We start from the raw sequence: 22,819 nt of genomic DNA, 5'->3' as shown, positions 1-22,819 counted from the left end.
CTCTGGCACTATGGTGACCGTGTGCTTATCTGAAACCCAAGATGAGTGACGTCAGCTGCACACCCTCTAGAGCCACCAGGAACCGTCCCTGCGCCGCGGGCAGTCTGACGGAGTTACAAACACCCTTAAGAACACGGGGCAGGGAAGGGGAACAGTGAAATCTAGCCAGGATACATGGTTCTACGGATAGGCGTGACATCATGACAACAGTGTTTCTAACTCCTGGACTGAGAACCCCGCCCCGGAGCAGCCGCGGTCAGTCCTGCAGCCCACGTACGCTGAGCTCACGCACCAGGGCCCTGGCCAGAGCACTAGGCCCCACGAGGACCTGGTCACGCGGCTCCTGAGCCTGGCGTCACTCGCTGAAATAGCCACGTGGCCCAGTGAAGAGCCCGCTCACTGCAGACCGTGCTGCTCCTCCCCCAGGGTCAGGAGATGAACCAGCAGCAACAGGGCAGTGGCATTTCAGTAACACTGCCAAAACATGTCCATTTACGTTCAACTTCTAATTTCCCTTTAATTTGTAGACTTAACCACAGAGCTGTCTTGATTTCTATAAAAACTGATCCGAGGAGACACGCGTCCTCCCGCCTTGGCAGAAGGCTGCCGTCCGGGCTTAGCCTTTTCTTCGTAACTGCTCACTTGTACCCCATCCACGCCCAGAAGGGGCCGCCGGCACTGCGACCGAGGACGACGGGGGATTCACGTGCAGCACGGCTGTGAGGACAGGTGACGAGGGAGGCAGGCACATGGGCCTGGGCCTCCGCCCGCGTCAGTTAGAACTGATCCGACAGCAATTCACACAGTCTCTGGGAGACGGTCTCCTTGCTCGTCCGCAGTGTGAGCCGGTACATCTGAAACAGAGCACAGTGGGTCAGTGGCCGCGCCGGGGCCGGACCGGGCGGCCCTCAGCACAGCCCTGGGGGCAGCAGACAGCCTCGTGGCCAGGACCCACCCGGGGCCACTTGCGCTCCGCCTGCTTGGCCCTTCTCTGCAGGCCCCACCGTTTTATAAAGAGTCGAGCACGCAACCCGCGTCCAGCAGCTAAAATAAGGCCCAACAGTGGCGAGTTCCACTGGCAGAGGAGCCGCTGGGGGTGGTTAATTCCAGCCACTCTGGAAAGCAGTCTGGCAGCTTCCTGCAAAGCTAATCGTGCATGTGCCTGTAAGCCAGCATTTCCAGGTTGGTGTCCCCCCACATGGTGTCTGTTTTCAGAAATGAAAACACGTGTCCGCACAAATGCCATGCAGCCTACTCAGCATGGCCCAGACTGAACGGCCCGCAGGTCCGTCCACAGCGGGCAGGGGGTTGCCCCACGACCACTAGCCACACTAGGACTGACCGTGGAACACACAGCAGCACGTGGCGGGCCCCAGGGCAGCTGCCTTCCGGGGCGGCCGGAGCTGATGGAAAGGAGCTTCTGAGGCAATGCAAGTGTCACGTGTGTCACGGGCGCACACGTCTGTCGACTCATCAAACTACCAGAGTTAGGACCTATGCATCTCACTGTGTATAAATTGTGCCACAGTAAACACAACGGAAGTGTATTGAGCAGTTTCCTCAAGAGGCCTGACCTGGGCTTGCAGGTTGGGCTCCAGACGCAGTAAGCACCCGATCTGGGTGCTTTTGGTGTGGATGATACCGGCGCCCACAAAATTCGCAGGATTAGGATCGACTTCCTCAAGGAGCGCAGAACCAAATCCAATGATCTGTGCGAAAGGAACAGGGCAGTTGGGACAGTGGTGGCGGCTGAGGGTGAGAACGCAGTCGGCTCCCTCAAGAGCACAGGAGCGTCCCAACCTGGGGACGCCGGGGGCAGGGCGGTCACCTTGGCTTTCGTGATTTCTGTGTCCATTGGATGCTTTGCCTTGAAAATGTTCTGGACTTCTTGTTGGGGACTGCGGGGAACAAAGACAAGTGTCCCCACAGTGGAGTCACAGACAAAAGGCCCCCCTGCACCCCCACAGGCTGGTGAGCTTACTTGCTCAGCTGCTTCCAACGCTGAAAGAAATCCTGAGAAGCCATCTCGGTGGGCTGGAAAAACTTGTTGAGTGTGATGGGCAGCTTGACAGACACGTTCTGAAAGGTGCCCCCATACCTGCGATCAACAGAGACGTGCTGAGAAGACACACAGATAGCAGAGGACCTGGAACCTAGCAGCCAAGCCAGCCCCCACGCCGTGCAAACCTCCAGGGCACGGTGAGGGCCCAGGTAAAAGAGGCGGGGCTCTAGCCCCCTGCCAGAAGGGGCTGTCCTGTCAACAGGGCGGGCAGGCTGTCCCAGAGGTGGCACTGAGCCACCGAGAGGCTCGCTCCGTCTGTCTCAATGTGCAACATCACTTACAGACAAGGACAGATGCCAGGCCTGGGACTGCTCCTGTGCGTCGGGGGACATGCCTCCCACCAAGCGCTGCGGGGCTGCTCAAACCCCAGGCGGGCCCCGGGCAGGATGCCCGACTCAGGACTTCCTCCACCACCTCACTTCTCCCCTCAGTCCATTGCCTACAACTCCAAGTTAGTTTAAATTGTGTCGGGTTTCTACCTTTTTCCACGGAAAGACTAACGAAAAAAGTCTGTCTACAAAATGCAACAAAAATGTTTAAGGTTTGAAAACGTGCTTTGCAAACACCCCACAGGGACTGGCCGACTAGGTGGACTCCTGTAGCCACTGCAAGTAACGGGAATGAGCCGCGGCAACACAAAACGTCATCATCCTCAGAGCCATAAGCACAGTGCTATGTATGCTCAGAGTACAACTGTGCAAAAATACACACATGCAGATGAGAACGTGTGGGGGCCCCTCCCCTGCAGCTGCCTTCCAGAACAGCAGGCCAGGCAGCAGCCCCCCGCCCACGTGGCAGGCCCCCTGTGTGTCAACTCAAAAGCACCGGGCCTTGGGAAGACGATACGGCTGCCGGAAGTGCGGTGCTGGCCTGTCCCCGTCACCTGCACACTCTCTGTAGCCGGTGCTGTCACGCACATGGCAGTGCTGGCACCTACCTGGGCCCCCGCGGCCCTCGGCACAGACACCGAGGCTCAGCAAGGACACAGCGCCCGGGGACCACCCACCTGAACTGGATATTGAGGACGGGTGCCTCCGTGAAGTCCGACACGCACTCTATGTTCACCGCCTGCCGCACCTGGGCGCCCCCGTCCACCGTCGGGTCCACGGGCTTGGTCTGCAGGCTCAGAGGTGTCCAAGTCAAGGCCATCGCAACGTGGGAAGTGGGCCCGAGGTGAGAAAGCGCTGCGGCGCCCAGGCCCAGAGCTTTCCAGAAGGGGGCCGGGTAAGAGCAGAGCTCACGCGCCTCGCCTTGGACAGAACCTTCAATACGGCTCGTCCTACATACATTCTTCTTAACTCTATTTAGAAACACTTAGCTTTCAAAGACTTCGCTTAAAACATGCTTTTCTCGGGATAAACACCGTTTGGCCTGAGCACAGTGAGGTTTCTCAGGGAAGCAGCGCCCTCCTCTGGTGGAGCGGGAGCCCCACTCACCACTTCATTGGTCCACCCAGCCTGGGAGGAAGAGACATTTGGACGCCAAAGCTCACATTAGATAGCAAAGAGTTCTAATCCCATTGCTGACATTTACTGGGGACAAGTCTCCAGTCTGTCCCCAGTGTGTGGCGTGTGGTCCCAATACTCCCCACCTGCCACCCCGTGCACTCCAGCTGCCTCTCGTCTGGGAGACCCCAGAGAAGGAAGCCAGAGCTAGAGGGGCGTAAGGGAAAGAGAGTGACTGACAAACCAGGAGCAGATGGCGGCACATTATTTCTATTTCTATCAATCAACCACTCTCTGAGGTGAGGTCCCCTGAGGTCCCTGCAGCACCTGGAAATGTGTCCCTATTCTGATTTTAAAAAGAAAACCTTCCTCAGCGCCCTCCTCTAAATCCCAGACGGCTGCCTGTCAGGGGCGTGGGGGAAACGGGACCAAGGATATTAGCCTGAAGGTCGTCTGAACAGATTAGTGTTGGAGTGAAATTTAAGAACTGTGTGGAGGTCTTATTACCGTAAAATATAAACATCCGACCTAGAAGGAAACAAAAAGCGTTTGTTTGACACATGGTCTCACATATTGACAGGAAAAACAGAGCAGACACGTGTACACACACTCCGTTGAATCTGACCGAGTGCTGTGCCCGCCACCACAGTGGGACCCGACCCCACCCCCACCCAGGTGGCTCCCGCCCTCCAGCACCCTGGGTGCGTGGCTGCCCGTTGCACAGCCCTTTGGGAACAAGAAGCACACAGGAGCCCCTGTGCCTTCTCCAGGACACCAGAGCCCAGGCTGGCCCTATCCTGCACGGACACGGGGTACTGGCCCCGACGTGGTGCCCAGGGACTCCGTATGAGCAGATATTTAGGACGTGGCACCATCTCCTGTTATTAGGTAGGTGCAAAAGTAATTGTGGTTTTTGCAATTACTTTTAATCTTTTAAACTGCAATTACTTTTGCACCAACCTAATACTTGGCTCACAGTAGGGATCTTTAAACAAATGTCTGTGACCATTCTTATACCGTTTGAACTCAGAATGGAAAATGACCTTCAGGTATCCTGAAGGGACAGCAGTTCAGTGTCACATCCCCCTATTTAAATCACCACCACCAAACTTGAGTAGACCCCCCCATGGCCCAGAGTTTCACACCTTAATCAAAGCAGGAAGAAAATGTCAGATCCATTTTCAAAGCAGGATTTTCCACGTGAGGGACCCCCCCTGTGAATCCTCACAACACCCCTAAAAGATCCCCGGAAGGCAGATGTACAGTTTTTCTCCTTTTTTTTCACACTTTCACTTATTCTTACTGCCGAGAAAGCACTGAGTCCTCACAAGACTCAGCCATGGCGCCCAGGAGGGAGGTGGGGCCGCTGTCGGGCAGGGGGGCCCCTTGGCGGCAGCCCCGCGGCCCAGTGGGCACAGCCCTGAACTGCGGGACTCCAAAGCTGCTTTTTTTAAATTGTGGTCAAGTTCGCAGCACATAAAACTTGCCACCTTAACCAGGTTTAAGCGCACAGCTCAGGCATCAGGCACATTCACACTGTGGTGGCACCGTCACCACTGCCATCTCCAGAACTTTCCATCGTCCCAAACTGACACTCTGTCCCCATTGAGCACTCACTCCCCTCCCCCTCCCCCAGCCCTGCACCACCATCTACTTCCTGTCTCTGTGAATCTGACCCCTCCAGGGACCTCGTGTGATGGGGTCACGCAGGATGTGTCCCTCTGTGTCTGGCTCGTTTCACTCAGCACAGTGTCCTCCAGGTCCATCCACGTTGCAGCAGGTGTCAGGATGTCCTCCCTTTTGATAGCTGAGTGACACTCCAGTATGTGGAGGGACCACGTTTCCTGAATCCTCTGTCCATGGACACCGGGCTGCTTCCATGGTTCGCTGCTGAAAATGCTGCAGTGAACGTGGGGTGCAGGTGGCTCTTGGAGGCCCTGCTCTCACCGCTTTTGGGGACACACCCAGAAGTGGGGTGGCTGGGTCACAGGTGATTCTGTTTAAGTGCTGGAGGGACCGCCCGTGTCCCCACAGCGGCGGCACCGTGTCACGCTCCCGGCAGCAGCGCCTCATCTCCGCCAACACCTGTTACTTTGCTCTTCAGACAGCAGCCGTTCTGACAGGCGTGAGGTGGCCTCACTGTGGTTTCAGCTGCAGTTCCCTGATGGCCGGTGGTGCCGGTCATCCTTTTCGTGTGTTTCTGGCCATCTGCACGTCTTCCTTAGACAAGGGTCAGTTCACATCCTTGGCCCATGTTCTAACCAGGCTGCTTGTTTTTCTGTTGTTGCCTTGGAGTACTCTATGTATTTTGGAAACTAAACCCTCCTCAGATATGTGATTTGCAAATATTTTCTCCCCATAATTTCTAAGAGAAATTTCCATTAAGTAATTAAAACACATACCTAAATTCTGCCGAAATTCAGACTTAAGTCCAATCTGAAGCAACTGGTTTTCAAATAACACACCGTTATTTTTACAGACAAACCTAGGAGAAAAGGGACAGTATGTGAGTCACTCAGAGCCACCCACTGAAAATACAAAGATTTGCTCTGAAAAAGGGTTTAGCGAACACGAAGGCCAAAACAACCTCTCAGGGACACGAGGCAAGGGAAAAGTAGAGAAATGGCCCAGATACCACTAAGAGTGGCCACGAGATGGGACGTGAGCAGAGAGCAGCGACCAAGCAGCCTGAGAGTGAGCGTGCGACAGGTCAGGCCTCTGCTGTTCAGGGAAGCGCCAGGCAGCAGCTGGCGGCTGGACCAGGCACAGCACACCACCTTCAGGTGGGACCAGGGCTCTCCCATCTGACACCCAGCACTGAGCTCAATCCTGGGGACAGCCGCCAGCATCCTACCCGGGCTATCCAGACACTCAGGCCACCCCACTCGGCAGGAAGGCCTGCCCCTGCCCCCCAATGCAGGGCGACTTTGTACTGCACAGGAAGTCCAGGCCTTTGCCACTACATGGTATCTACACCACACAGAATTGGGGGAAATAAAGTAACGCGTGTGTTAGTTTTTACTTGTTTTAGGAGTTTGCAGCGTTCTGGTCTCCCCCAACACAAATCACAACTCTACAGGGAACTGGAACAAAAGAAAGGGACACAGGGGAGATACGGGTCCCGCAGCAGGAGCCTGCCATGCCCTACTCCTCAGTGGGCAGGGGAAGGGGAAAGCAGTTCAGACGGGTGGCCACTGTCCATACAGGGCCTTCCACGGCACCCAGGATCCTCCTGAGACCGACGGTCTGTGGCAGCAGCCCCTACACCACCATCCCCAAACGCGTGCTGTGGGAGCGTGAAGCCAGTGACGCCTGCATGTGTCCTGTTGGGTATGAGCTTTACCGTGGCACCCACCCTCGAGGGCGAGGCTCACTCATCAGTATCGTGCCGTATCCACTGGGCCACCAGTGGAAGCCGGGCCAGCGTCAGACAGCAGGCAGAGACGGCGAGACAGGCTCCACCCTCTGTGTCCACTCACCGCGACACCAAGGACCACAGCTGCCCCCACCTGCTCCAGTCCTCCAGATGACATGACGGGCTCTCTACCCAGCTTGAGATATGTACAAAGCCCCTCAGGTAAAACACATCCATTTGGTGCACACAACCTTCAAAACACATCTGAGAACGTGCGACTGAGGCCCAGGAATCAACCACAGGGACCCAGATGCTCCTGGACTCCCACATACCGAGAAACCACTGAGGCTGTGGAGCCCCTGGACACACAGCCCAGCTCGAACCAGATCCACCTACGAAGGGCCGGCCCGCCACACCCGTCCAGAGACAGGGCCGTGTGCACAGAGCACAGTGGAAACTGACATCTGTCGTGGAAATGGAAGGGCATCCACTGAGTGACTGACAGCAGCCACCTAACAGTCAACGTCTGGTTGCTTGGTTGGCTTTTTTAAAGGGTCATCACAAACAAAAAGTGACCCTGTGGAATTCTGGGTTAATGAGGCCACTCTGGAAATGCTGTGGGCGGAGAGAGGAGTGCGTGCCCGAAGCCCTCAGCACCCCCCAAATCCACACCAGACCCCAATCAGCCTCTGCTGCAGCCACATCAAGGCCCCGATCGCCCAACTCCTGCGCACCCACTGGAGCGCCTGGGCCGGCCTGCAACACAGCACGAGGCTGCAGGCTACAACAGGATGCGCCCACTGGCACCTTCCACCATCTGACAGGACCCCCGTGGGTCGCCTGAGGCACTTCGGCCACAGCCCCGCTGAGCCAGCAAGCGCAAGCTCCTGGGAGCCTGCAGTCACACCCCCAGACTGGGATGGCCAGCGGGGAGTCAGCACTCTCCCTACACACACGCTGCTCCAGCACAGAAGGGCCTGGCGCCCTGGGGTCTGCAGTGCTTTTCAGTCTAAACTCAGCTGCTCTGAAAGCAGGAAAGGGCCTGTTCCGGCCGACACAGGCACCCTGCACCACCGCAAACCTGCACTTGTCAGTCACCTCTCACAAGCAACCGCAAGTATAACTGCATGTGGGGGGCATGAGGACACTGGACAGACTGCAAGCCAAGGAATGCCGCTATCGTCACAGCCACCGAGGACAAGGGGCCGCTGCCGGGAGACTCTCACTTTCATAGGGGACAGAACTCGCACCTGCTCTCCAAGGAGGGAAAGTGTACAAAATCCACACAACAACAACAAAATCAGAAAGAACGTGCTGGGAAGGGCTGGCAGAGGGACAGGCAAAGACTTAGGGGAAGCCGGGATCGGCTCAGTTCGGCACGCAGACGCCTCCGGGAAGGTGAAAAAGCTCTGAGGGAGGAGCTGGTCCCAGGAGGAAGCAGCCTCAGACACAGGCTGTGGGATAAAGCAGCTCTCGTGCAACTGAAGGCTGTTTCTGAAGAAAAGAGAAAGCTGGGCACCCGGAAGGTGGACAGAGGGGACCAACACAGAGTAGAAAGCAGTCTGAGGAGAGGACGGGGTGCAGAGGAAAGAGCACGCAGCTACAGAGGGCAGTGGGCATTCTAGCAAGAACAGAGCTGGAACACGGTTAAATGTCGGCTCACAAATGAACACAACTGCCACCCAGCCCGTGGGGCTTCTCGACCTGATTTCCCTCTGTTCGCGAACATTAGCTATCTTTAGTGGAAACGGCAGTCCGTGAAGGATGGGGTTCAGGGGTGGTCACAGAGCAAACCCGCCCGAGCACGGTAGATCCCTCACCTCTGCCAGTGAGAGACCCGGGAAGTACGGACAGCTGACCGGGACAGCGTGGAGGGGGTCAGGGACGGCAGGGTCGCCGTCTTCAGGAAACGGGAGATCTACTACCTGGCAAAGTTGTCCTCAGAGCCGGGAGCGAGAGGTGCGACTGCAGAGGGTGAGTCTGAGAACACGTCCACAAGCAGCCCGCCGGAGGAGGCTGGGGGGCCCACGGGAGCTGGTGGCGCAGCGCCCAGACCCAGGAGGTCTGCCGACGGAGAAGGAGTGGACTGGAAAACAGGGAAGGAGAGTCAATGAGGAAGCTTCTGGGCACAGGCCGGCCAAGGGCAAGAGCCCACGCCCCTCCCACCGCCGGGGTGCCCGCTGGGTGGGGCTGTGTGAGGTCCAGGAAGAGAGAGCGGCGGCACCCAGAGTCAAGCCTGATGGTCATCACACTGGGAAGGTTAGTCACAATCTCACATGGCTGGAAAAATGACCCACATTTTTTCACAAATGTTATTTGAATTAAAAAACAAAATCTGAAAAAATGTTGCTACTAGAAAGATCAAAAAGAATGTCTGCTTTAAGCAATAAGCCCATGCACGACACCGTCAACCGGAGAGCTGAAAAAGCTAGCCGTCATTCCACGGGTTACGGTGCACTGTCTTACAGGGGAAACGGAGACCGAGGGCCTACAGAACAGACTTCCTACAAACATAATTGCTCCTGGAACCTTGGCAAAGACAAGCAAGCCACTCGGAGACCACCGTCACACTGACCTCGGGGCTCAGATGGCAGGCGCGTCCCCGTGGGAGCCTGGACCCCAGGCGGATGCTCAGCCTGGGCCCTGGGCCTCGGCTGTCCCCCGCCAGGTGAATGTGTGCGGTTCTAAGGGTCACCAGAACGGTGTCATAGGCGACAACCAGGGGTGTGAGCCATTCTGCCCTGAGTCCCACTGGGCACTCGGAGGTGCAATCAGCTGACACCGACCTGAGACTACCTGCTGCTGCCACTTCCCTGCACTACTGTTAATGTCCCACTCGGTTTTCGTAGACGCTCATCCTTCCAGGAAGGTGACAAAGCACGTTCCTCCTGCAGCCCGTGGACGCCACCCACCGCCCAACGCAACCACACTGGGAGATCGACATCAGCAGGGATAATGCTGGTTCCTTTTCGTCAGTAACAGCTTGACGCTGAATTTCCCAAGGGAGGCCCTGTGTGGGCAGGAGGTACCACGTACGAGTTCGATTTCGAGATGAAGAAAGTATCAGAGTACATGCTCTGCAGGGGTGGGGCAGAGCGGGCTGAGCGCCCTGCCAGGGGGCAGCCCCGCTCCCTCCTGGCCAAGTGGACACACAGGACTCCTCGGTACGCGGGAGGCCCCAAGGAGCCGTCGAGAGAAGGATCACCAGCAATGTGTGCACTACAGGAGTGTCTAGAAGAGACCATCTGACGCCTCTCAACCCCTTCTGTGCCTCTGACAGCCCCTGCGGCTGTCACACAGCGGCTCCCGACATCTCTGTGCTAACACTGCTACGGGCAGCATGTGACCCGAGGAGGGGGAGCTGACCTCAGGGGCCTCCAGCCTGAACAGGGGTCATCCCTGCTTTGCAGCTGCTGCTGCGAGGTTTGGTCACGTTCCTCAGTCACAGTTCAAATGCTTTTTCAAGTAGGAAAACCCTATGTCCAATGAAATCTAACATCCACCCCAAAAGTCACTGCGGACAGAAGGAAGGCTGTTCTGTTGGAGGGCCCACCAGAGGCCCAGCGGCCTTTCACCGGGGCCTCCTCTCAGACGAGGGGCCCCGGCCCCAGGGCGCCGTCTGCACAAGTCAGCCCTCCTCATGAGGGCAGAGACAGCAATTAGGACAGCAAGACAATCCCAGGCCCCTCCCAGGCCCCTCCGCGCCCCAGGGGCCCTGCGCCACCAGATGCTCAGACACACAGCCACAAACACAGGCGGGGCCAAGTGTGGGGAGGGCCTAGCAGGGGCAGATTGCCCAGCACGAACCTCAGTGAGACCCTGCTGGTGCCCACATGAAACCCACACAGCTGTGTGCCATTCTGAGGCAGGGCCTCCCCTCGTGAGGGTTCCAGCTGGCAGGGACCCTCCTGCTGTCCTGCTTCTCCTGCCCCGACTCCCCCTCAGCCCTGTCAGGTCTCCCCCTTCAAATGGGGTCTCTGAGCATGGGGACAAGTTAGGAGTCACATCAGCACACGGCTGCCCACAGCACTGCAGGTTCTCAGCTCAGAAGGGCAGCCGTCCGGTCCCAACCACCAACACTCCCCTACTAAGCACACACCTGCCAGGCACCACATAAAGCCAAGAAGCGAGCTCATGCCCCGGGAAGAAGGCCTTTCTCCCCACACCCCACCCCCAGGGCGCCCACGGGGATGTCAAACCTCGCTGAGGTTTGTTTTCCAAAGTGGAGCTCACCGCTCACACCAGGGTTCAAGGGTTCCACCGTATTTCCACTGAGCTGCTCGGCCAAGCACCAGAGCCTGGATCCCAGGACCTGCTACAGCCCGAGGAGGGAACTGGGTGCAGTGTAGCCTACAGGCCGGGTGCACGCACGTGCGTGTCTCAAGAGAAACAAGACCCATGACAGCTGTCAGAGTAGACGCTAAAGCCCTTTTCCTGCACTGGCAACCATGTGCTCTGCTCACAGTCAGAGCTGCTGGACAGAAGAAGCATCTGCCCTGCCCCTGGTGTAAACCGGCCATCGGTTCTCCTGGAAGGCAGCCATGGGGAAGCCCCGCAGCCCCGCCCCAGGCCCCGCCCCCCCAGGCCCCGCCCCAGGCCCCGCCCCAGCCCCGCCCCCAGGGTGCGTCGTCCCTCCCAGCCCACTGCCTCTGCAGGGCAGAGCGGCTGCTGTCTGTCCCTGGAATGGGAAGGCCCCACACCTGGTGTAACACAGACACCAGCTCACAAACAAACCTGCACTATATCCAGAAAGCACGTCACCGCACTAATCCAGCCTATAACCATCTCTGGCACTAGGATGACCCTCATGACCTCTGACAAGCAATGTGAGCACGGGAGTGGGGCAGTCGCTGCCTTCAGGCTCAGGTCCACTCTGTGCCCGTGGGACAAGTTCAAAGGAACCCCATTAAGTCACTCAGGCACAAGGGGATGATGGCCGCTGGGAGAGAAAGCATGCATTTACCAGTCAGTCCAAACTCAGCTCATCACGCAACTGAAACTGCCCAAAGCCGCAGCGCAGGCCTCGGGAGGAGACACGCTGGAGGGCCGGCCTCTGGAGACAAGGCGTCAGGCCCTGGTGAGGGCGCCTGACAGCCAGGGGACCCCAAGGCAGGCGCCAGATGAGGTCTGAACAGAGGGCTTAGGCCATCATCGGCCTCAGGGAGGGGCATACGAGCCAGGCGGGGAGAGGCCGGGGGCCGAGCCAAGGAGCCGCAGGAGCACACTGGCACCGGCAAACCACACGTCACCTCTGAAGCTGATGTCCGTAAGTGGCATTCTTCACGTCCCTGCACCAGCTCTCCGGGCTTCCTTTCCTAGGGGCCGGGACAGGGCTGGGGTGCCTGCTCTCCCAGAGCTCCCAGGACCCCTGGGAGAGGAAGGGCAGACAGCTCTCTGGGTACCCCTGGGCCCGACAAGCACCCAGAGAGCACACTGTCTCTCTCACGTCACTAATCCATAAAGGGAGATGTGCTCTGGTCCACATTTTCTAACATGGAAGTCAAGATGGGGAGGGGCGAAGAGCTAAACGGGGACCCCAGACAACAGGGTGAAAGAGCCTAGACAACAGAACACGGTGTGTCTGGATGAGAACAGTTTCTGGGGTTCCAGGGAGGCACAGGTGAAGGCCTCAGGCTTGATGCCACTGCCAGGCTCATGGCACACACTTTCGTGTTCCACAAACACTCTCCCCAGTGGGCAAATGCTCTGCTGGTCCTGATTTGTGAGGACGGGGCACCCCGGGAGCTCGTGCGGGGCCCTGGCGTCAGGGAAGGACCCACCGCGGCACTGGCTGGTGTGGGCTCGGGGCCCCCATTGATGTCGGCACCCCGCTCCCGCTTGCTGTCCTCCAGGCCTGTCACCGTGCTCGGGCCCTTCTTCTTCTTGAGCTTGGCCAGGATGGACGACTCGCGTTCGGGGAACGGGGGCATCTCCTCCAGGACAGTGGCCTGGAAGGGAAGAAGCCTGGTCAGCGTGGCCGACAGCAGCGCCCGCGGGGCAGGGGCGGGGCAGGGTAGGCCGGCTGCGGGCCTACCAGGATGTCGGTGCTGGCGACCGTGCTGAGCCGCAGGTACTCCACGGCCCGCTGCTGCAGCTCCACGTCTGCGTTCCTCAGCTGGCTGTCGCTGCGCAGCACGTCCTGGATGGTGGCCTTCACCTCCGGAAACAGGTTCACGAACTTGATGTAGGTGGACAGGAGCAGCGCCCTGGTGGGCACGCTGCACAGGTGGAACTTGGAGTGCAGCAGGCTGAACTGGATCAGGGGGCTGCGGTGGGCACGGGGGCAGACGGGGGACCGACGTCACCTCCTCGCCCCTTACCAGACACCACGTCTGAGTCTGAGACCCCGAGGGTTGCACGGGGAAGGTGAGCAAAGAGGCACCCAGGGAACCCCACCCGACCAGGCCGCTCCTGTCCAGTGAGAGCATACATCTCCTCTGGAACGACATTCCCACACAGCGGCCAGCCCTTTATTTCGACTAGCACCCCAGCTTCTGTGCAGCTTGAAAGGACACAGCCGTCAGGCCAGCGGAAGGGGTCTTGCTCTGGGCTGCCCCGGCGAGCGCGCCAGACCGTCCACGTGAGAACCGCAAGGCGCAGCCCAGCATCAGAACACAAGGCTCACGTCACTCCCAAAGAGCATCTTACCTGGATCTTGGGTCCCCAGCTATCAGGTTCCCGAACTCCCCCAGGATGTAGCCGCCCACTTTGACCAGGTTCTCATGGCACGCAGGGGCCTGCAGCGCCTGTGGGACAGCGAGGAGCGTGAGCCCAGCGCCTGCTCCTGGGGGGTCTTCCCTGGAGGCCCTCCTGTCAGCCCCGCCCCCTCTTAGCCGCCCCCAACCCTGCAGCAGCACAGGAGACCAGATGTGGGCCCCAAAAGCTGCCATTCAGGCCCCGGGGTGGGGTGGGTGCCCTTCAGCACCCTTAGGGCTCCGCGCACAGGCAGAGCTGCCGGCCGTGGACGCTGTGCTCACGTGACGTCTCAGAGCTAAGAGTGTGTCACCCGTGTCAGTGACAGGCGCTCAGCCAGGCAGAGGTGGCAGCAGAACTAGAGCTGGACCCTCCAGGCACAGTGCCAGGAGGAAGCAGGGAGGTCAGCCACGCCCCAGGGCCACACCTGAGCCAGGGGCGAGGGGGCTGTACCTCGAACACCGTCTTGGCAGCGTAGCCCTGCACGTCGTCCCGGTTGATGACTATCTGAATGACACGGTACCACACCTCTTCGCTCACGTAGTCGCCGGCAATGCGGATCAGGTTTAGGATGGTGTCCACGTACCATGTGTAGTCCACGGCGTACTTCTCCGCCAAGATGGCCACCTTCAGCACCTGCAGAGGACAGCCACTCAGGAAGGTGCCGCTGCCCGCAGGCCCCGCCACAGCTTCCGACTGAACCCCTGCGCCCAAGCCGGTAGTGGGACACTCCCTCCAGGTTCTCAAAAGAGCCCGGAAAGTTTAAGATTTGTCAATGTAACTGAGGAAAGCCAAACCGCCCTCCAAGAATGGACAGGAAAGGCCACGACCAGACACACACAGGAGAGACGGGACACAGCTGCAGGAGGGCACGAGGCTGCCCTGACCACAGCCGTACCCGCCCTGGTCCTCCCCTCTCCTGGCCACACTGTCTGGTGTCCTCCTGCCCTGGCCGCCTGTCTCCCCTCTACTCTCCACAGAAGACCCCACCAGCTCATTTATCCCCACGCACCCCGCAGGCTCTGTGAGCCACATCCACTGCCCCAGGGGCTTCTGCCCGGACAGTTCAGAACCACAGCCCTCGCCTCCCAGCTCACCCTCTTCTTGTAGGGAGCCCGCCCTGAGCAGCATCAGCTGCCCAGACCAGACCATTTCCCTGGTGAGCCTCCCGCCCTCACGTGGGCACACCCACCCCCACTCCCCACCTAGCCCTCCTTCACCCTCCCACTGTGCCCGACCCTGCTGCAGCCCCGACCACGCCCCTCTGCTCTACCCCCAGCCGGCCTGCACACCGACTCTCCATACGACCCCAGACCACCATTCCAGAACACGCCTCCACCGCCCTCAGCTCAAAACACTTCCAGCCCAGAGCACACCCTGCAGCCGGGCACTCGGGGCCTCACAGAGGCTGGCCAGCACCCGCTGCTCCGCCCGCCGTGCTGAGGCCACTCCTGCCCCAGTGGCCTCTGTGCCTGCACTGTCGCCTGCCAAGCCCCCCAGCTCCCCTTGGTGAGAGGCCCGCAGGCCCTGAGCCGGCCTCCAGCCAGCCTCACCCACAGCACAGCAGGTCTGCGTCCGGCCCACCACGTGCCCCACCCCCCGCACCGTGGTCAGAAAGGCGCCCCGTGGGCAGGGCGTGCATGCGTGTGTCCAGCAGTTGGCACAACCACTGACACGCCCAGCCAGGTGGATGGACAGGGCACGTAGTGGGCACTTAGTGTCTGCGTCACTCCATGATTAGGGCTGAGGGCGGCCGCTCCTCTCCAAGGGAGCAGGAGCCAACGTGGAGCTGCCTGCCTCGCCGCCTTGAGAACCTCCGCATCACCCGCAGAACACGCCCGCCTCTGCCCACAACCCCTGGACGACGATGAGGAAGGACAAACGCCCCAGCAACGGCAGTCCTGAGCCCGCCCACCCAGACCCCCACTGAACACCCTCTCCCCACGTGCCCTCTCTCGGGGCTTCCTGCTTGGAGCCAGCTGGCCCGGCCCTGCCCCCCACTCCTCCCGTCTCCCCCACATGCCTCACCCTTTGTGCCTCCCCAGCCCTTTCCCAGCTGCTCGCTCCTTCCGAGAAGCCCACCAGGCTGGCTGCAGGGCAGCCCGAGCCCCTCCTCGTGAAGCCTGGGCACAGGGGAATTAGGCACAGGCCGCACAGCACTGAAGGGCCAGCACCTGGTTCTCAGCCCGGCCATGGCGATCGCCCTGAGAGTCTGACCTTACACAGCCACCCTCGGGAGCTCCTGGCCTTTCGTTCTCAAACCAGACACCGGCCCAGGAGCAACCCAGGCTCACAGCTGCCTCTGACACAGGCACTCACTCCACAGAGCCCCCATGGAGGCCTCTGCGGCACTCTGCTCCCCAGAAAGACAAAGAAACACTTTTCATAGGATGGAGAGGCTATGGGCGGCTGGCCTTGGCGGCTCCTCCCACACACGTCCACTCACACTGAGCCTGAGGCCCTGGGGAGAGCAGCCCGGCCTGGTGGACTCATGACCACAGCCCCTCTGCCGGCCATGGGACCCCAGGGCCCTCGTGCCACAGCTGCTCTCTGACCACCAGTCCTCACACAGCAGGTGTTTGCTGAGCTAGGACAGTTTGGTGGGTGTGTGCACCCTCTTTGCAGGCGATGAAATAACACTGGAAACTCCGAGTGCCATGGGGTAAACAGGGCCGAGTCTTTTCTTCTTCGATACACCCAAGACATAGGGCAGATGTGCCAACAGAGATGTACCATCAAAGGTCACACCACAGGCTGTGCCCACAGGAATTGGGGTTCGGGCTGACCTCAGCTGCAGACCCCTGAAACCTCCTTTGGACCCTGACCTGTAAACCCATTTCACTGAGACAGTGAGTGGATGGTGCCAGAAGAGCTTTCCAGCAGCGGACTATTTAAAGAGATGTTGACAGACGAAGAGGCTCTCCCGAAAGTGTTGCGTACAAAGCTGAAGCCCAGGGCTTTTTCAACCCGAATCTAGTAGACCATCAGTGAAGTCCGCAGGCAGAATCAGAAACCGCTAAGCAGACACAACACGTCAGAACTCACAATCTCTTCTCGGATGGAGTAGTCTGCTGTCTCCAAGTAGCTGAGCATCTCGGCCACGATCTGCTGGGCGTTGCTGCGGTCACACATGGCGTATAGGAGGTCCACGGCCCGCTGACGCACACTCACGTCCCTCTCCGTCTGGGGACGAGGCACAGAGTAAAGAGGTGCCCAAGCAAACCGGGCTGGGGACACACGGGCCATGCGCTGCGGTACGCTCTCCCTCGCCCCACTACTCTGAGCTCTCTGCACTCACCATCCGAATCCAGGGACCCCAGAGACTCTGGCGAGGCAGAGCCCCTCACATGCCAACTCACTGCCCCCCTCGGCCCTGCACTGCCCGGAATCCAGCTGTGTGCCCTAGAGGGCGAGTTCCAGGCCTCTCTGCTGTGTGGTCACAGAGCAGCCCTTCCGTGTCGCCTAGGAGCTTGCTACCCACAGTGCTGGCTCTCGGGCCCCACCACACTGTGCATCCGGGGCGGCTCGGCACAGGCTGGCCAGAGAGGCACTGCTGAGGGTTGAGCAACCCGCAAAAGCTAGGGCACGTCCCAGTCCACCTGACCAGCGTGGCTGTGAGCGGGCCTGAGGGACCCAGGGCAACTCACGGCTGACTCCTAAGCCCGCAGGCCTCCCACTGAAAACACACACCAAACACATGTTCAGTTCATGCAGACACAAAGGGACAGTGTGGGACCTTGTCTCACTCTGAGCCCGGCACACAGCGCTCTAACACTGGGAACACGGGGGGTGGGGGGAGGGGCACCGCTGTGCCCCCAACGGGACAGACAGCTTCATTTGGCTCTTCCAAATCTGGAGTTTCAACTCCTTGAAAAACTGAATTTTCTTTTGCAAAAGGTGAGTTTTCTTGGAGACGAGGAGCATATATTTTGTTTCTATCAAAAAAAATTGTTTCTATTGATTTAAATATTTATTGCGACTCTGGTCTGTGCAAGAACGTGTTAGATGTGACACGTTGCAACGGCCACCTCGCAGGCAGGGAACATAGCACACAGCTGGAGCCGCACCTGCAGCCGTGTCCCGCTGCTGCGCCCCCAGGAGTGACAGGTGCCCGCGCCCACACCCGTGGCCCCACGCAGACTCGCCTTCAGAGCGTTGATGACCGTCTCGATGTGCGTCTTCACGGCCTCGTGGGAGAACTCGGAGCTCGCCAGTGTGCACATGCTCTCCAGGGCCAGGTAGCGCAGGTTGGTCTCCCGGTGCTGCAGGAACTGGCCCAGCTGGTTACAGGCGCGGACAAGCAGGTTTGGCTCACTGCAGGGACGGGAAGGGTGGGCTGGGTGGGGACACGGCGACCACAGGCTGAAGCAAAGACTTCAGGGTCTCCAAGAGCCGTAGCCCTGAGGTCAGTGACTGCAGTGAACCCATGGAGCTGCCGGGGCTTTTCCGACATGTCTGGAGGTGCCACCAACTCCAAAGAGCTGCCGATGCCAGAGGTGCCTTTCTCTGGCCAGAGCTCACGCTGTAAGGCTCAGGCCCCCATCAGGTGGTGGCCAGGAATGTGGGCTCAGCCAGAGGCCACCAGCCCGAGAAACAGCTGAAGCAGAGCCCCGGCCATGAGGACTCAGCGGGAAGATGGGTGAAGACACAGGTGTAAAAGAGATGAGTGAACAGCTAAGTACCAATTACCAAGAAATCTCTTTAATCTCTACTCGCTGATTACTCCGTCCTCGTGACTGCGCTGCTCTTTAAATACATTTAATAAAGACACAAAGGTGGCCTCTCATACCGAAAATTCTGTTTGAAGTCTTCCTCAGACTGAGTTTTGTCACAGGAAAGCACATCTGTGACAGCTGAGGGGACGCCTGGCTGAGCGCGTCTGCCGCAGCCCACGCTCCCTCGGGCTGCCCCGCACGGCCCTTGGTGAGGCCCCAGGCAGGCTGCACAGATGGCAGGAAAGCAGACTGTCCTGCCATCCAGGGGCCTGTTGGTCTCTGCTGTACTGACACACACGGCCGTCTCCACCGCCTCCGGAACGACCTGGGGCAGACCTGGAGGCCGCTTGGTGCCACGGGAAAGCTAATGGAGACACATGCGCAGACAGGCGCACAGCCGTCCTTCCTGTACGGTCAGCAGGGGGCTGCTCAGGAGAACAGGAGAGGCCCCCTGGGGGAGGTGACACCGCACACGGCAAAGGAAACACTGGTGGTTCTCAGGCCAGACCACCAGCGTGCAGTGTCAGAGGAGGGCCAAGAAAAAGGGCCAGGCAGGGGGCACAGGCCGCGCGGTGGGGCCTGCAGGTGGGGGGACACCAGCTCAGCGCCAGGCCAGTGCCAGCGAGGAAGCACGCGGGCCTATGTTCTGAGGATCCCGTGTTCAGATGAGCTTTGGGGAAGAACGGTCAGTGGGGGTGCCGCCTGCCTCGCCGCTCACCTGTCGTGGTGAATGATGAGGCTGATTGCCTCAAAGAGCACGGCGTTCTTGGCGTTGGAATGCTGCACCTTCTTGGACTTCGGCGGCTCCTGGGCCTTGTTCAGAATCGTCTCCAGGCACTCGGTCAGGCGGCCTCGCACGGCAGGGTCTTCTGGGCAGGACAGAAAGCCATCGGGCCGGCTCCCAGCCCACCTTGCCCTCCCAGCTGCACGCCTGGGGCCTGAGCATCAAGTCACGTCACACTGGGAGAAGGCGGTGGCTACGTACCGCCGTTCAAATCGTCCAGCCATTTAAAACAAGAGGATATAACAGCCAGAATAACTACACACACATTTTAAGGAAATAGCACACACAATACTTTACTGAGATAGAGATTATGAATACAAAGGCTCAGACACGCGGACAAAACATAAGATATAATAAAAGTCAGAGGAAAAAGGGGCAAAACATTTTTCTCCCCTGCTATTACCAGCAGAAGTAAAGAAAATGTTATAAGAAGCAATAAAAAGAGAAGAAAATTTTTAAGTTCTACTCAAACCAGAAGAAACAATGGACAAAAAAGAGTAAGAAAAACACCAGAACGTCAGAAACAACTCGTACAACGCATCTACCAAAAACACCACCACACGCAGGGCTCTGTAAAACCAGCAGTGCCAGAGAGATGGCGTCCCTCGAGCCACGAGCAGGGACAGAGAGCAGAGCCCCCGAGAAGCCCCGAGAGACCTGAGCCCAGAGGCATGAGGGTGAGAGGGGTGCAGGTGCTCAAACTCCACCACATCAGAAACAGCCGAGAACGTTCACAGCAAACGGGGGTCAAGGACGATGAAATTCACACCATGGGCAAGTGGGGAGGGTCTGAGTCCAAGCCCGTCCCCGGATCGCTGAAGGAAAGTGACGGCAGCAGCCAGTGCCACGGGAAGAACTACCGCCAGGGAGTGGGCCAGGTGCCCTCACCTCCCCAGAGGGTGTGTCATTCATACTTTAACATAAAAGTTACTTAGTATGGAGTTACTTGAAATTAATAAAGAAGTACCCTGTACCAAAACAAGTTAGATTTAAATGTAAAGGTTACAACAACAAAGCAATCTTTGTAGAAGGCACTGCAAAGTATCTAACGATTTTCCTGTACAATCTTCAACCAAGAAATTCTATTTCCAGATATCTACGGTACTAATCAAATCAATGACGTTTAGACGAAAGGTGAACACAATAACACCCTTGATGGCACATGAAGATTTCCCGGGTTAACACTTAGGATACACAATTTCTAATAGTTTCAAGTTTTACTTCAGAAGACTGTTTCAAAAACCTCACAGATCTGATACTATGTAAAAGCAGAGGGAATCCTAAATCGTAACAAAATTGTGAGTTCTCCACTAGCTGCTCTGGGAAAGCCGAAATACCTGGCAGCGTCCCAGAAGGATCCACAGAACAAGAACAAGCGCTAGTGAGGACTCTGAATGGTAACAAACGAAAGACGGAACCGGCCCCACGAGGCGGAGAATAGCCCCCTCCCAGGGGTCCGTGCTGCGTGGCTGTTACCTGGGGGTGGGTAGCACTGTAGCAACCGCAGAAGTTTGACTGACAGCCAGGGAGCCGGAACAAAATAGTAAGTGTAATCCTGCAGGTCTGTGGACGCAGACGTCACAATCTGGAAAACAACACAGGTGATGAGACGCTGCAAGCAGGCGTCCCCAAGAGAGGCCCCACACTGGCTCTGGTCCCGCAGGTCACGGACTAACTGGAAACCTGGTTTCGCTCAATGTCCTAAGAGTACTGACTCCGTTTGCCCGTACATCAGCGGTGAAAGGGCACAGCTGCGCCAGCCTCACACTCAGCATAGCCCACCAGCCGGCGTGCGATGCCAATCCTGCTCTGCAGGACACACCTGCCGACACCACCGACTCTCGGTCCAGAACCCTACGGCACCTACGGAACGCAGTCTTTCCTGTGTGGATCGGACAGCAAGTGCAACACAAAAGGGAGACGTCTGGACCCTTGGAAGGGAGAAGCTAGAGTTCTGACCCCAGCCCCGCACCCCCAAGGCCCCGGAGCACAGACCCTGCCATGAGCTCCCCAAGGCCAGAGGACACGCTTCCTTCACTCACGGTTCCAAAGAGGCGCCTGGCAGAGCAGACGCTCCACCAACCTTCTGAACACAGGACAGTCCCCAAGACATGACATTCCCACTAACACACAGCCCCGGTGCCTTCCTCCATCGACTGTGTCAGGGAATCAAAGTAGCTTCTACCTACGAAGCTCCCAGGTGACACTTTAAGTCATAAGTGAGTGCATTCAGAAAGGTGACTAGTATATTCATACAAATTCTACACAGCCTCAAAAAGGAATGAAAAGAAACGAAACACATATGATCACTGCACAATGTGAAGCAAACCACGTCAAACAAAAGAATATATGCTGTTTGATCCATTTACAGAAAATTCAAACCACACTCAAAGCTGAAGGACGGTTCAGGATGCATGCTCGGCAGTGACAGGAAGGACAATGAGGAGCGATGTCACAACAGTGAGGACGAGGGCTCCCTGCTGTGGGGAGGGTCCCCGGCTGCCCCACAGGCACTGTGCGCCCCTCTGGGTACCTATGCATCCCGTGGGGCACCGCACACCCCACCCTGCCAGGTGGGTAAGAGCCGAGGCTCTGCACCTTCCCACACTAACGGGACACATCTCTACTGACGAGGTTGAAAACAAAGGCCAAATGGTTATTAACCAAGTTTTCACTCTAGAATTTACAAACTGGGCCAAATATCTTGCATTCCAAAACATAAACTAACACGTTAATTACATAAAATAACTAAGACCAAAACCCACCCTGAGTCCCATTCCCACCAACAGACTTACTCTGCTTAATCTGGAGACGGCCAGAGAGACGGAGGTTTTAAACTCTTCTGGGTTCTTCTGTGCCAAGGTGGTGATGAGACTGGTGGCAGCAGTCACCACACCCTGGAAGAAAGATGCCACACCTGTCCATTGCAGCCAGAATACCTGAAGCTGACCTCTCATTTTAAACCCATCTTCCAAACAACTTTAAACTGAGAGGAACAAACGGGCAGCCCACAGGCTACCTCAGGTCCACTGCGCTGGGCCCATGACGCTTTTGGAGGTCTGACCTCATCTGAGCGCCGCTGTGCTGGTCCCTCAGCTTCCTAGTGGAGTGTGAAAGCCGTACGCAAGGCCGGCTCTAACTGCCTTACTATCAGTGCCAACAGATTACCCACGCCAAACAGAGGGCTTTAACACACTCAGTCCATGTAATACACGGACCCTGCCAGGGTTCTAGTGTGTGGGGCCGGCCGGGTTCGCCAATAAGGCTCCATGGGATTGCACGAGCACTCTGTCGAAACCAGTTAGTTGGGCTCATCAGCTACGAAGCGCAGTTTCTCCCTGTCCCTGTGGCCCTGCAGGAGCCTCCAGGAAGGGCAGTGTAAGGAGAAGGCTGGGGCCACCACACGCTCACTCCGTCCTAGCCCACACCGGCCCACCGGCTGCATTGCAGCGACCTGCTCTGACTGACGCAGGACTCGGACGGTGCCAGCCTGCCTGCAGGCCCCCAGGGTCCTCCAGCGCTGGGCAAGGGTGTGCACGGCCGAAGGCCTAGGCATCTGTCAGCTGTGGGGCTGTAGGAGCTTCCTCACAGGCAGCAGTGATGACAGCATGGGCCAGAAATCCCCAAACTTGCACAAACGGTGTCCGGAGACAGCACTGTGTACAGAGGAAGCCAGATGCCGCCCTCCCCAGGCCCCGCCGCCCCTCTGCCTTGTTCATGCAGCTGGTCAACTCCTGGTTCAAGCCTGGATCTCTGTGAAGCTAT

At 58.2% G+C, this 22,819-nt stretch overlaps 1 protein-coding gene across 2 annotated transcripts in view; it reads right to left on the bottom strand.

The window, feature by feature from the left end:
• Positions 1 to 497: 497 nt before the first annotated feature.
• The window catches only part of AP2A2 (adaptor related protein complex 2 subunit alpha 2), a 64,124-nt gene continuing 41,802 nt past the window's right edge, over positions 498 to 22,819 (bottom strand). The window contains exons 6-22 of one of the 2 annotated variants that reach the window (XM_033120416.1): positions 21,850 to 21,951; positions 20,531 to 20,639; positions 18,989 to 19,139; positions 17,701 to 17,869; positions 16,601 to 16,738; positions 14,009 to 14,191; positions 13,511 to 13,608; positions 12,897 to 13,128; positions 12,643 to 12,810; positions 8,788 to 8,948; positions 5,910 to 5,992; positions 3,946 to 4,035; positions 3,069 to 3,192; positions 1,982 to 2,098; positions 1,829 to 1,898; positions 1,575 to 1,709; positions 498 to 854 (exon numbers count right to left, since the gene is read on the bottom strand). In XM_033120416.1, the coding sequence (XP_032976307.1) occupies positions 777 to 854; positions 1,575 to 1,709; positions 1,829 to 1,898; positions 1,982 to 2,098; positions 3,069 to 3,192; positions 3,946 to 4,035; positions 5,910 to 5,992; positions 8,788 to 8,948; positions 12,643 to 12,810; positions 12,897 to 13,128; positions 13,511 to 13,608; positions 14,009 to 14,191; positions 16,601 to 16,738; positions 17,701 to 17,869; positions 18,989 to 19,139; positions 20,531 to 20,639; positions 21,850 to 21,951 (2,208 nt within the window). In that variant the 3' untranslated portion in view covers positions 498 to 776. The remainder of the gene's footprint in view (positions 855 to 1,574; positions 1,710 to 1,828; positions 1,899 to 1,981; positions 2,099 to 3,068; positions 3,193 to 3,945; positions 4,036 to 5,909; positions 5,993 to 8,787; positions 8,949 to 12,642; positions 12,811 to 12,896; positions 13,129 to 13,510; positions 13,609 to 14,008; positions 14,192 to 16,600; positions 16,739 to 17,700; positions 17,870 to 18,988; positions 19,140 to 20,530; positions 20,640 to 21,849; positions 21,952 to 22,819) is intronic. The other variant, XM_033120417.1, reaches the window with a different exon arrangement.

This window comes from Rhinolophus ferrumequinum, chromosome 11 (assembly GCF_004115265.2).
Source record: "Rhinolophus ferrumequinum isolate MPI-CBG mRhiFer1 chromosome 11, mRhiFer1_v1.p, whole genome shotgun sequence".
Lineage (NCBI taxonomy): Eukaryota > Metazoa > Chordata > Mammalia > Chiroptera > Rhinolophidae > Rhinolophus > Rhinolophus ferrumequinum.
Note: the sequence above shows the minus strand (reverse complement) of the source record. Positions and strands in the feature narration are given on the sequence as shown.